An 11,750-nucleotide genomic window follows, 5' to 3' on the forward strand; every position below is an offset into this window, starting at 1 on the left:
TTGACTACTGTAACTTGTAATTCATATGACAATTTAAAATTCGGAGACGAATTCCTTAGGAGTTAAGAAGAAACCTATATAAGAAACTATTACACAAGAATCCTTATACGTTTCGAAAGATCTGCGGAACGCAACGTTAAACAAAAGCTTTATTCCTGGCAGGGATCTGGTAGTAAAACGAAAACCACAGAATTCTAATTCTCTAAATAGAGTTCCATTACAAAGGTTGACAGTAATGTCATTTTAGTTTTTGTCACTTGTCATTCAAATGACAATTTAGAGAAATTAATATTTCATTTTAGACATATTATCTTGTTAGTAAAATGGGTTGTGACGGAGGTACTATTCCGAGAAGAGACGAACTCGTTAGAGTTAAAAAGAAGCCAGAAACAAAGGATAAAGATGCCGAACTTGCTTTTAAATGGAAATGTTGTGCTATTACTCAAGAATCCTTACAAGAGCCGATTGTCGTGTGCCATTTGGGGAAATTGTACAATAAGACGTCTCTAATTGAAGCTTTACTAGACAGACGAACTATATCCGAATCTATTAAACATATAAAGAACTTGAAAGATGTAAAAGATTTGAAACTTACTCCGAATCCAGAGTTTTTAAAACAAGAAAGTAAGAAAGAGGGATCGTTAGATGATCGAGTGACTCCGTATATTTGTCCCGTACTGGGACTGGAAATGAGTGGAAAATTTAGGTTTGTAGCAGTTTGGTCGTGTGGTTGCGTGTTTTCAGAACGTGCTTTAAAAGAAATCGGCACTAAAAATTGTCATAAATGCACCAAACCATTCGAAGACGATGACATCGTTGTAATAAATGGAAACGATGAAGATTTGGAATTAATGAAAACTAGAATGGAAAAGAGACGTCAAAATCAGAAGAAAAACAAAGTCAAAAAAATCAAACAAGAAGTTCCAGAAAGTACAAACATAGAAACGATAACCGTTGATAATAAAAGTGTTAAAAGAAATCCTGGTCCGTCTACAATCGAAAATTCATCGAAGAAACTTAAAGTTCAGGATAATTTATCCCATTCCAAGATTGGTAATATGATATCAGTTGGGAAAGTGACAAAAGCTGAGGAATTGAGGAAAATCAAACCTGATTATAGTGTGGCTAAAGACAAACAAGTTTCTAATGTATATAAATCTTTATTCACCAGTCATCAATCAGAAAAAGAGCAGGATAGAGCTCATTGGGTCACTTATAATCCATTTTATAATTAATAAATAAGTTTTCTTGATATGTAATTGTATTTTTGAATTATCGAGTGTAAATACATTTTTAACAAAAAAATTCTTAATTTTTATGCATTAACAATTAATTTAGTTCCGTTTTTAACTTTGTGTCACTGATAGAATTTTTTGAATTGACTAAATACATCAATAAAAATTAATAAACAAATGGAATTTTCTAAAATATCCAACTCTGAAGGATTTTAGTTTTTAAAAATACTCATTTGAGTTTGTAAAAACAAATTTTTTGAATAAAAATTAATTTTTGTTTAGTATTAATGAAAAATCTTGCAATTCAGTTCAATTTTCACACCCCATTGTGTATAAATTACAAATCAAACACAGATTAACGTTTTTTTAGTAAGTTTATTATTACGATTCCACAATTATTTATAATTTATTACAGTCTTGTTACGAAATGTTGAAAAATTAATGATTTCGATAGACCGATTCAAAATTTTGTAAATTAAATCGTATCTGATACGATTTCAAAGTATAAAAAATATAACAATATAAAAAAAGAGGAAACACGATTACACGAAAAAAACATATAAAGTCAAACATTAAAAATCTTTAAAAAACATTTTGAGAGTAAAATCCAACATAAATTTAAAAAAAAATTTCATAAACTCATTCACTATTGTCAGAATTAAAATGACTAAGCCTTGTAAATGTATTTTAAAACAATTTAAAAATGTAGATCATCTGATAACTCAGTAATTAAAGTTCTAAGCTCCAATATTATCAAATCCAAATTAGTTTCCGAATGCCTGGACAATTTGAACGAACTAGGCCCATGAAGTTACCCTGCAATGGGGGTACAACACAGTGGAAGGAAACGAAATAGGGGTAAAACCAGTTATTGGGTCAATCTACAGGCAAAAACTCTACAGGGAAACTATAACCGGAGAAGACCTGGATGTATAACCTGTACGGATACTAACATGAGTGTGTTGGGACTCTATCTGCATTCTCTCAAAGTGTGAGACACTACGGAATCATACAGGGATCCCCATTATGTACTTCAAATCAAACACTCATGTCTAATGCCACATTTATCCGCAATAAATTGTAAGTAGAGGAAAATATTGAATAAATTGAGTGGAAAATTACATTAAGGCACATTGGTGGAGATAAAAATGAAAATAAGAAGGAATGTGAACAAAAAATTAATTTGCAAATTGTTTTTAATAAATCCTAATGATGTGAATAAGTTTACGAAGCATATTTATTATATATATATATATATATATATATATATATATATAAAAGAATTTTACTTTAAATTCTATTAGATTCATCGGTTTCTATAAAATAGGGGTTGAAACTATAGTTAATAATAATATATACTGATTAAAACATGTAAAAATATATAGAAGAATAATTAAAAAAATAAAAAACATCAAGAAGTTACATATTTCAATTCGTTTAGTTTATGTGAGATTCTATGCTTCATTTCTTCGTACCTGAAAAAGAGAAACTGTATTATTGACCCCAAACCGTGCAGCTAATTCTTGTTGCTTCCACACTCAAACCGAAAACTGATTAACGCAATTTAAATATACCAAAATTCTTCAGGGTGGTATAAAAATGAGTATTTGCACTGCACACTACATAAAATCATCCCTTAAAAAACTTTGATTATGAATTACATATATATTCGTGGAAATGCATGTAGGAAATACAAAAATAGAAAACGGAAACTATCTAAATCAGTCCAATAACTCTATTTTCCATTCTGACATGAATTATTAAAAAATTAATCTCACAATAAATTGAAAACCAAAGTATTAAATCAGAAATAGAAAGATTATTATACAGGGGGTAGATTTACTGCAGTCTTCTTCGAAATCAATAAATTTTTCAATAGCACCTGGTATTATATACATTTAATTGATATCTAGTATTAAATAACGGAAAATAATCATTGATGATGTTTCAGAGGAATTTGGTCAACAAATAAAGGTTCAAAACTAACCTTATACAATAAATCTTGAGTTGTTTGGTTTGCGGATAATCTTTTGGTTATCGAACACTGAGATTTCTGGTAGAAAATGATGCTTTTTTATCCCTGTATGAACTGTTTATGTTATGTAACCAAAAGTAGATTCAAATAAACGAAATTATACCTCAAAATTTATTTAAAACCAAATTCCGATGTATTATCTGAGAAATAGTAAGGGAAGATCAACTTTAAGGGGGTAGAAATACATAGCTGTATACATTTAACTGATATGTGGTATTTAATGATGGAAAATTATTTTTCTGAGGAAGTTACAATACTATAGAGACTTTTATAGGGTGTTGACCATTGAAATTACTAAAAAGTAAAATTTCAGGATAAAAAAGTGGGTTTCTAGGACAGTGATTCTAATTCCAGACTTTTTCCAGGTCGTCCAGGAAGTTTAGGAATCACCATACTGCAAAGTAAGTAGTAAAGTGAACAAAAACATTGAAATGACCAACCCCTTCTCAGTTAAATCTCAATTATAACTTTTAATTACTGTCCTTCGACAGCTTGTTTGATAAATTGTTATCGAATGACTTTTACTTCTGGTAAAAACTCAAAAAATGACTGCAAACCAAGTTCCATTCCAAATAATTAATTATTTGATTGAGAAATTTATGGTACACTATGGAAAACACTGTAAATACCAATATTTAAATGAAGAAAGTGAAGTTCCAGGACAAAAAATGAATTTCCAGGAAAATGGAACTAATTCCAGACTTTTTCCAGAACGTTGTACAAATTCCAGGTTGTCCAGAATGTTTAAGAACCTCCAAAAATTCGTACTGCAGTATGGGGGAGACACAGAACTGAACCCCAACTCAGTTCAGTATAGGTTAGGTAATTGATCATAGTAGTTCAAATGTACCATTTTTAATTTATTGAAAAATCCAAGTTGTAGTTGAATTTTCGTTTGAAATGTGAAATTGAAATAAAATTTATGAATTATTTTAGACTATTCATTAAGAAGAATATTGTTAAATCACATCAAGGCCCTAAATATTTAGAAAATGATCTTCCGTTGAATTATAAAGTCCAAATGGAAATATTAATAAAAAAAATTTGCTAAAAAGAATGAAAATAAGCTAAAAATGAGAATTTTTGAATAATAAGTGAGCAAAAGATTTATCAGAATACACATTGAGCAATTTAATAATCCCCCTACCTGAAACACAAATACCCCGTAACTCAAAATTTTCACCAGCGGGTCCACCAGCAATACAAAATAATTAATTATTAATTAATATATGTAAACTTACTTTTGTTTTATCCTGGCCACTTCTCTTTCTTCCTGGGAATAATATTGCGAAAGGATAGCTCGACATTCGGCTAAAGTCAGATTCAAAAATTGGGCAACTTCGCAACTAACTTCCGGAGTATTGTGACTGTCCATTAAATACAATTTGACAACGTCTTCGTGGGGTCCTAACAGAACCCTGGTCAACAACGGATATTCGTCATCTTTCAACCTACGTTGCTCTTCAAAATTTAATTATCAATAACGAGGAAACTGAAATTGAATTATTCACAAACTCACCCCCGTTATCTCTGACGACAAATAAAGCGAAATGTTGAGGATCGCTTTCAACTTTATATTTTTCTAATAATAAATTTATGACTTCACTGGTATTGACTAGAGACGTTACCCATACACTCATTTGACTACCGTGGGGCGGTGTAAAGAAACTGGTCTCACGGTCATAGAAATGACCGTTTATTGAACATCTTCTTTTGACTTTACTTCTCGATAAACGTTTTCCTGGTCTTCTTTTTATTGCAGTAGAACCTAAAAATAATTAAGTACGTCTGAACTTTATATTTAATACTATTACTACCCTTAATTACACTTTCAAGTCTTTCAGGATTTTACTAAGTACAAATCCAGCTCAGAAAACCCAAATGGTGTATATTAAATGCTGTAGTGGTAGTAAATGAGGTTTTAAGTATGATTACCACCAATACGTCCCTAAAAACTACTTCTACACATGGTACTACAATCCTATAGCCTTTATTGGGTTCAAATCTGGTTCAAATTACCCAAATAGTGTAATTTTGAATATATGGGGGTAGTAAATTATGAGATAAGTATAAATACCACCAAGGGTTCCCTATAAACTACTTTTTTACATGGTACTACATCCCTATAGTCTTTACTAGGTCCAAATATGGTTCGAAATACCCAAATAGTGTAATTTTGATTATATAGGGGTAGTAAATTATGAGATAAGTACAAATTACACCAAGGGTGCTCCATAAACTACTTTTTCACATGATTCTACAACCCTATAGCCTTTATTGGGTTCAAATCAGGTTCGAAATACCCAAATAGTGTAATTTTGAATATATGGGGGTAGTAAATTATGAGATAAGTATAAATACCACCAAGGGTTCCCTATAAACTACTTTTTCACATAATACTACATCCCTATAGTCTTTACTAGGTCCAAATATGGTTCGAAATACCCAAATAGTGTAATTTTTAACAAATAGGGGTAGTAAATGATGCGATAACTATATATACCTCCAAAAACTACTTCTACACATGGTGCTACAACCCTATAGCCTTTATTGGGTTCAAATATAGTTAAAAATACCCAAACAGTGAAATTTTTGGTTATAGAGGGATTAACCAAATTGATTTGATATAGAAATGAATTTTACGAAGAAAAAAAATTGGCAGACAAACCTTTATGCGGTCTTCTTAGTACAACTTCTTCCGGTTGTTCTGACATAGTCGATATATCCATGCTGTTCATGCTACTTCTGTCGAATTCGGGAGACTGGGCATCTCTGATTCGACCCAAACAATCGGGACCAGACATAGATCTGTTTAGATGAATACCTTGCAACAACCAAGCATCATCCTTACTCAAAGACGGCGATATCAATGGGATTTTGTCTTCACTAGTGGTACCGTTAGTTAAGCAAGCTTTCAAGGTGCTATCAGCGTCCGTTACCATTGAAGACACATCATTTTTTATTGTTAACGATAAACTGTAAAAAAAATTAATTAACTAAAACAGAAAAATAAAAAAAAATGTGTATTTACCTTTCGGTTTTCGTGCTACTGCTAGATCCACTGGTACTTTCAAAGCTGGTTTGGGAAGGTAAAGTTACCGGCATTGTTTGATACAAATGATCAGCTATGTCGATTTTTCGTTCGACCCGGAGTAATTCGTCAAGTTCATCCCATTCCATAGATTTAACGTCCAATTTAGAAGGCAACGTCACACTTTTGATCACATTATGGGGAGAATTACTATCAGTCACACTCGAATCCAGAGATTCCGATCCGCTTTCTATACCTGTATCAGATCTGCAAGACATGGCATCACCAGATGTTCTTTTTTCAGAGGAAATAAGTGTATAATACCTTGTAAGATCATCCGAGCAAGTGGATATCTCATTATAACTACTGTCTCTTGAAATATTTTGGATATCGTCGTCTGTATCGTATTCAGGACTAGAAGATCTATAAGAATTCCTCTTTCTTACAGTAACTACTGTACGTTGATCGTCATTTTCTTTAAGGTGGATGACTCCGTGAATACCCCAATGTATACGCAACGAACCTTCCAATATAAACCTACCGTTTACTTCTCTAGAACGAATTTCACCGCTTTTACCTTCATAAAATTGATTATAAACCTAAAATTAATCAAAAATTCAATTACATACAAAAATATCTTCGTTAATATGGTAAATACTTTAATTTTCGTTTCCAAATGAGATCTAGGAAGTGCAGGACCATTACTGAGCTTCGGCGGATCTTTTTGGGCACCAAAACTTTTGTGAGACTCTACCCTAGTACCATGACCAAATAATTGAGGACCGAATAAGGCCCCATAACAAGGAACGTGACAATAAGGAACTCCTTTGTGTTCTGCATGCTGACCGGGATTCAATCTTTTTCCACATTCTTCACATCTCAAACATTCCGGATGCCAATTATATCCCAACGATTGTTTTCTTTCGGCTAAAAAGGACAGGAAAATATAGTATGTTCTGGTAAACTCCTGATCGGCAGAAAAGTTATTTTTCAGCATGACAACGATCCCAAGCATTCCTCGAAGCACGATCAACTCATTCTGCTGTCTCAATCCACACTTTTACGAATTTTCGTACATATTTTATTAAGTATTATGGATAATTTTGATGCCATCTATCGCACTTGGTCCTATCTCGAACAATATTTGATGTTAGATATAAATAAATAAATAATCATAATTATGGTAGTTTATTTGCAAGGTATTCCTGTACATTTTCTATATTGGAAACATATATCAAATATATTTACCTTAATTAGGTAAGTTATTAAGTAAGAATACATTTGAAGTAAATTGCATATAAACATTCGAATAATTGAGATTTTTTTATAACTTACCTATAAATATTATAACAGAAGCTTCATTTTTTATTGCAATATTACTAAAATAATACTAGAACTGAACTGTTTTCAAGTTGAAAATTGAACGTTAAATGTTTTTTAATATGACGTGATCTATACGAAAACTTGATCAAAACTGATACGTTCTGTTATATCTTACCATAAGTTAACCATACTTCAGGCTCCTCTCTACAGTTATTTGCTTGTTCCCACCTTTCATGATAAGAACAATATAAAAAACAAGGGGTGAATAAACTTACCAAAATATACGGGTTTGTGACATTTATGGCATTTCCACATATTAATTACTTTTATTCAGTTATATAAAAAAATTTAACCGACAAATTGTTTCAATGTAGACATAAGGCAAATCTATAATTGTAAATAATTAATTCTTTGTATTCCCTATCACAAACTGGACATGTCAATACTTTGACAGGATGTCATTTCTTCTTATCTTCTTCTTATCCATACGAAAATCGGGATTAGGATTTGTAAACATGATATGAAATCAGACAGTGCAAAAAAAGCGGATTATGTTTTTATAGTATTGAGTTAAGAGGGTAGGTACCAGGTTAGTAAGATCAGTTTCAATAAAATTGAAGTACTGATATCTTAGAGATCAGAAATATTCTCACTAGATATTAATTATTTATATATATATATATAAAATGATCTGTACTTTTAAGAATATTTAGCGGTGCAAATTTTATAAATAAACATTAGTAATGGTTTCCTTACAGTGTCACTTGTCAAAAACACGCGTGTATGGACATTTGTCAAAAAAATTCCTTTTAATTAAAAAATGAAATGTTTGCTTTTCTTAAATATTCTACGTTAAAATATTAGTGCACTGAAATAAATAATAATGGCCATTGGTTTCGGACAACTTACAAAGTTTGCTAATTTCTCTAGTTTAGTCGCATCTAGAAGTAGTGTATTTAAATTTGAGAAAATTCCTCAAATTCAAATTATACAAATAAACCAACAGGTAAGGAAATTAAAATAATATTTAATTGGTATAAGAAACGCAAAATTCGTTTATGCAGCAAAAATTAAACCAACAAAATTAAATTACTAGTTTGAAGACACTGGAATGGTACTTGTAGTTCATGTAGAAAATAAACAGTAAATTAAAATTAAACTAAAAGTTCACTAACTTTTAACTAATTAGTTTAATTCCTTAATTTTTTGAGGTTATGAATACAGAATACATCAGGTCAGTCTGTGTTGATGGTATTGTTTTGTTTTCCTTGTTTTTTGGTTTTGGGAATATTATTTGGGTTATAACGCCGATTTCCGCAGTGATTATTTTTAAAACTGATATAAAAAAATATAAAAAGGCAATGTTTGAAAGGCAGTAATGTCCTTTAAACAATGGAATGATAGACAGTGTCAGGAGCTTTCCACATTTGTGTGACAAAAAGGCACCATACAAAGAATTTCTATTGGTTCACATAATTTATAATTATCCTTAATTCACTCCATAAACCAAAAAATTACTATCGAAAAAGTTTAGTTTAAGGTTAATTTTGGCTGCATAAGGAAGCTTCATACAGCACTTGATTTACAAGAACTAGATCTATGCACGTGAGGATTTTGGAGTTTGACATTTTGTTTTAGTATTTTTCAAAAGCTGAAAAGAAATTTGATGAAAATAGTCGAAAGTCACGAGTAATTGATATTTTAGTAGACAACAGAGAAAGTGATAATGATCTAGTTACTAAAGAAAACGTATTAATTTTAGATAAAAATCCAAATAGATTAAGTTACTTAAGGTAAGTTACTAAATAACTAGTTTTATGATTAAATGTCTAGCGAATTTTTAGATTTGTTGATAAGACAACTCCTTTAGATAACAATTTAGATCACTATAGTAATCTGAAACCCCAACAGCAGTATAGTAATCAAAGTCAGGACGACAATCCTAATAAACCTAGCGGAGAAAAGTTGTCGAAAGTATTCAACATCCTTGCTGAATCTTTACCAAACTTATTCATACAACCTTTAGACTATACCATTTACCATCCGGATATTATATTTGAGGATAACATTAGAAACATACGAACTGTGTAAGTATTTCAAATAAACACATTTTTAATTATGCGAACACAACAAAAGGGAGTTGGACAGACTTCACATACATATATGGGATACTTATTATGTCAATTTATTTATTTTATAGAGGATTGTATAATTATGTGAAACAAGTAGCGTTGCTTAGGACGGTAGGGCATTTGAAATTTGCGTATGTGAAATTTGAAATACTGAAAATAACCAAACATCCGGAAGATTCTTCAGTTAAAGTTAGGTGGCAGATAAGGGGTATATCGGCGTTAAAAGTCATGATGACATTTTGGAGGTATAAATTATGGGATATAAAAGAATTATTCGACAAAACCGAAAGGTATTGAATCAAATTTCTTTCAAAAGTCAGGTAACGTTGTTCAAATATATTTTCTTTTTATTATTACAGTTGGTATGATGGATTTTCTATATTTTATGTGAATTCCGAAGGACAGATTATCAAACACGTTGCCGATAAAGTAAGTATCCATATAAATACGGGATGTCGTTAGAGATTTGATCGTTATTTTGTAGATGATGCCAGATTCTGATCGTTTGGTGGATACTAGTGAAAAACCGATTGTAGCAGGAGGAGCAGCGGCGGCAGTAGCAGGGGGAGCGGCGGCCGCCACTGCAGTAAAATTAGCATTAATCGGTGTAATTCCGAAATGTTCACACATAGTTTAATATCGACTAGTTTCAATCTGTATAAAGGAATCGGTTAGGCATTTGCGATATACAGTATTTATTCTACCAGAATATATTGTTGTTGATGTAATGTCGGATGTAATATAAAATTTTTTCGTTTCAGACGACTTATTTTTTATTTCCACATATTCTAATATCAAAGTTTTCTTGTGTTTTGACACCATTTGCCATTTCGTAATACTGATGTCCAATCGTTGACCCAAGTTTCTGTTATCTGCTCTTATTTAAGCAATTGTCCATTCGATGACAGAAGATCCTTTAAATTTCTAATTGTTGACCACACAGAGTCCTGAAAATCTCCCTTTGTGGACACAACATCCTCCCTTGTGAACACAGGCGCTTCTAATCTGCCTTTACGTGATGCTACTGTCCCATTATTGACACAATTTTCTGTTATCTGTCCTTATGGGATGCCACTGTCCAATTGTGACACAAGATCCTTTAAATTCCTAATCGTTGACCACCCAAAGTCATGTCAATCTCTCATTATGTACAAAAGATCCTTCCTCGTAGACACAAGCTTGTTATCTACCCTTTTTTTATGCAATTGTCCAGTTGTTGAAATAAGATCCCAATCATGTTGTCATTTGTTCTCTTTACATGCTGTTATATACATTTCGCAAGCCTATTAGCTGATAGTTTTATGTAATATTTAGAATTTAGCAAACCGATCCTCATCTATCCATTCTGCATGTTTTTTTTTCCATTAAAGAAGCTTCTATCCTAATAATTTATATTTTGTAGTAAAATGTGGTTCACTTTATTATTTCTAATATTTTCATTTGTGTTCTAGTTTGTTGTGAAGTAGTATAAAAAAATGTCTTACTTAATATGTACAGTTATTTTTTCGAAAATAAACTCTACACAGTTGTAAAATTTGCATAAAAAAGCAAAAGAAATGTTGAAAGTCTAAAAAAAACGTGTCTATGCTTCAGAAGTATACTTTTTTACATAATTTTAAATTAAATTATGCTGTACTAGTTTACTAAAGAACAATACAAAAAGTAGTTCTTTTAAATAAAAATTAGTGAAATAAAAAAGAAGAAGTTTTAAATATTAGTTGATTATTTTTTATCCTGTTGGTATAACTTCCTTACTGTCATACGTCTTCTTTTCTATCTTTTTCAAAATTAGAAAAAATTGTGATTGTATTTACTGTTTAGTGAAAATAACCAATAAAAAACATTACCTTTTAAAACAACATTATTAATTAATACCTATTAGTTATTATATTAACAAATAATATGAATACATATCTTCAATCCTTAACCTCGATTTGTTCTCAACTATTTAAATTAAAATAGACTCACCCTTTACTTTTATATGTTTACGTATA

The 11,750-nt window shown here is 31.0% G+C and overlaps 3 protein-coding genes across 6 annotated transcripts; 2 read left to right on the forward strand and 1 right to left on the reverse strand.

Moving 5' to 3' along the window:
• The first annotated feature begins 258 nt into the window (after nucleotides 1–258).
• LOC130446103 (replication termination factor 2) lies at nucleotides 259–1,530 on the forward strand. Its single transcript, XM_056782173.1, has one exon. The coding sequence runs from the start codon at nucleotides 324–326 to the stop codon at nucleotides 1,233–1,235; it is 912 nt and encodes a 303-aa protein (XP_056638151.1). The 5' UTR covers nucleotides 259–323; the 3' UTR covers nucleotides 1,236–1,530.
• A 71-nt stretch (nucleotides 1,531–1,601) lies between these two features.
• LOC130446101 (uncharacterized) lies at nucleotides 1,602–8,079 on the reverse strand. 2 transcript variants are annotated; one of them, XM_056782169.1, is made up of 8 exons: nucleotides 7,900–8,079; nucleotides 6,960–7,228; nucleotides 6,626–6,900; nucleotides 6,302–6,568; nucleotides 5,939–6,246; nucleotides 4,790–5,038; nucleotides 4,512–4,731; nucleotides 1,602–2,710 (listed from the first exon to the last, which is right to left on the reverse strand). In XM_056782169.1, exons 1-8 carry the CDS (start codon nucleotides 7,937–7,939, stop codon nucleotides 2,647–2,649), a joined length of 1,692 nt encoding a protein of 563 aa, XP_056638147.1. In that variant the 5' UTR covers nucleotides 7,940–8,079; the 3' UTR covers nucleotides 1,602–2,646. The 2 variants fall into 2 exon arrangements, with proteins under 2 accessions (XP_056638147.1, XP_056638146.1); XM_056782168.1 differs by having other exon boundaries at nucleotides 6,302–6,900; nucleotides 7,900–8,067.
• A 46-nt stretch (nucleotides 8,080–8,125) lies between these two features.
• Nucleotides 8,126–10,518, forward strand: LOC130446102 (uncharacterized). 3 transcript variants are annotated; one of them, XM_056782172.1, is made up of 7 exons: nucleotides 8,126–8,202; nucleotides 8,383–8,630; nucleotides 9,263–9,417; nucleotides 9,469–9,711; nucleotides 9,825–10,046; nucleotides 10,116–10,185; nucleotides 10,241–10,518. In XM_056782172.1, exons 2-7 carry the CDS (start codon nucleotides 8,508–8,510, stop codon nucleotides 10,391–10,393), a joined length of 966 nt encoding a protein of 321 aa, XP_056638150.1. In that variant the 5' UTR covers nucleotides 8,126–8,202; nucleotides 8,383–8,507; the 3' UTR covers nucleotides 10,394–10,518. The 3 variants fall into 3 exon arrangements, with proteins under 3 accessions (XP_056638150.1, XP_056638149.1, XP_056638148.1); XM_056782171.1 differs by having other exon boundaries at nucleotides 8,132–8,213; XM_056782170.1 differs by having other exon boundaries at nucleotides 8,176–8,630.
• Nucleotides 10,519–11,750: the final 1,232 nt, after the last annotated feature.

Source organism: Diorhabda sublineata, chromosome 6 (assembly GCF_026230105.1).
Source record: "Diorhabda sublineata isolate icDioSubl1.1 chromosome 6, icDioSubl1.1, whole genome shotgun sequence".
Taxonomy (NCBI): domain Eukaryota; kingdom Metazoa; phylum Arthropoda; class Insecta; order Coleoptera; family Chrysomelidae; genus Diorhabda; species Diorhabda sublineata.

Bases quoted from the DNA above. Each gene is read 5' to 3' on its own strand.
- LOC130446102 (XM_056782172.1), top strand. From the start codon at position 8,508: ATGGCCATTGGTTTCGGACAACTTACAAAGTTTGCTAATTTCTCTAGT. The intron at 9,418-9,468 runs GTAAGTTACTAA...GCGAATTTTTAG, and splicing joins AATAGATTAAGTTACTTAAG to ATTTGTTGATAAGACAACTC. The intron at 9,712-9,824 runs GTAAGTATTTCA...TTTATTTTATAG, and splicing joins ATTAGAAACATACGAACTGT to AGGATTGTATAATTATGTGA.
- LOC130446103 (XM_056782173.1), top strand. From the start codon at position 324: ATGGGTTGTGACGGAGGTACTATTCCGAGAAGAGACGAACTCGTTAGA.
- LOC130446101 (XM_056782168.1), bottom strand. From the start codon at position 7,939: ATGTGGAAATGCCATAAATGTCACAAACCCGTATATTTTG. The intron at 6,901-6,959 runs GTATTTACCATA...GATTAATTTTAG, and splicing joins ATTTGGAAACGAAAATTAAA to GTTTATAATCAATTTTATGA. The intron at 4,732-4,789 runs GTGAGTTTGTGA...TAAATTTTGAAG, and splicing joins TGTCGTCAGAGATAACGGGG to AGCAACGTAGGTTGAAAGAT.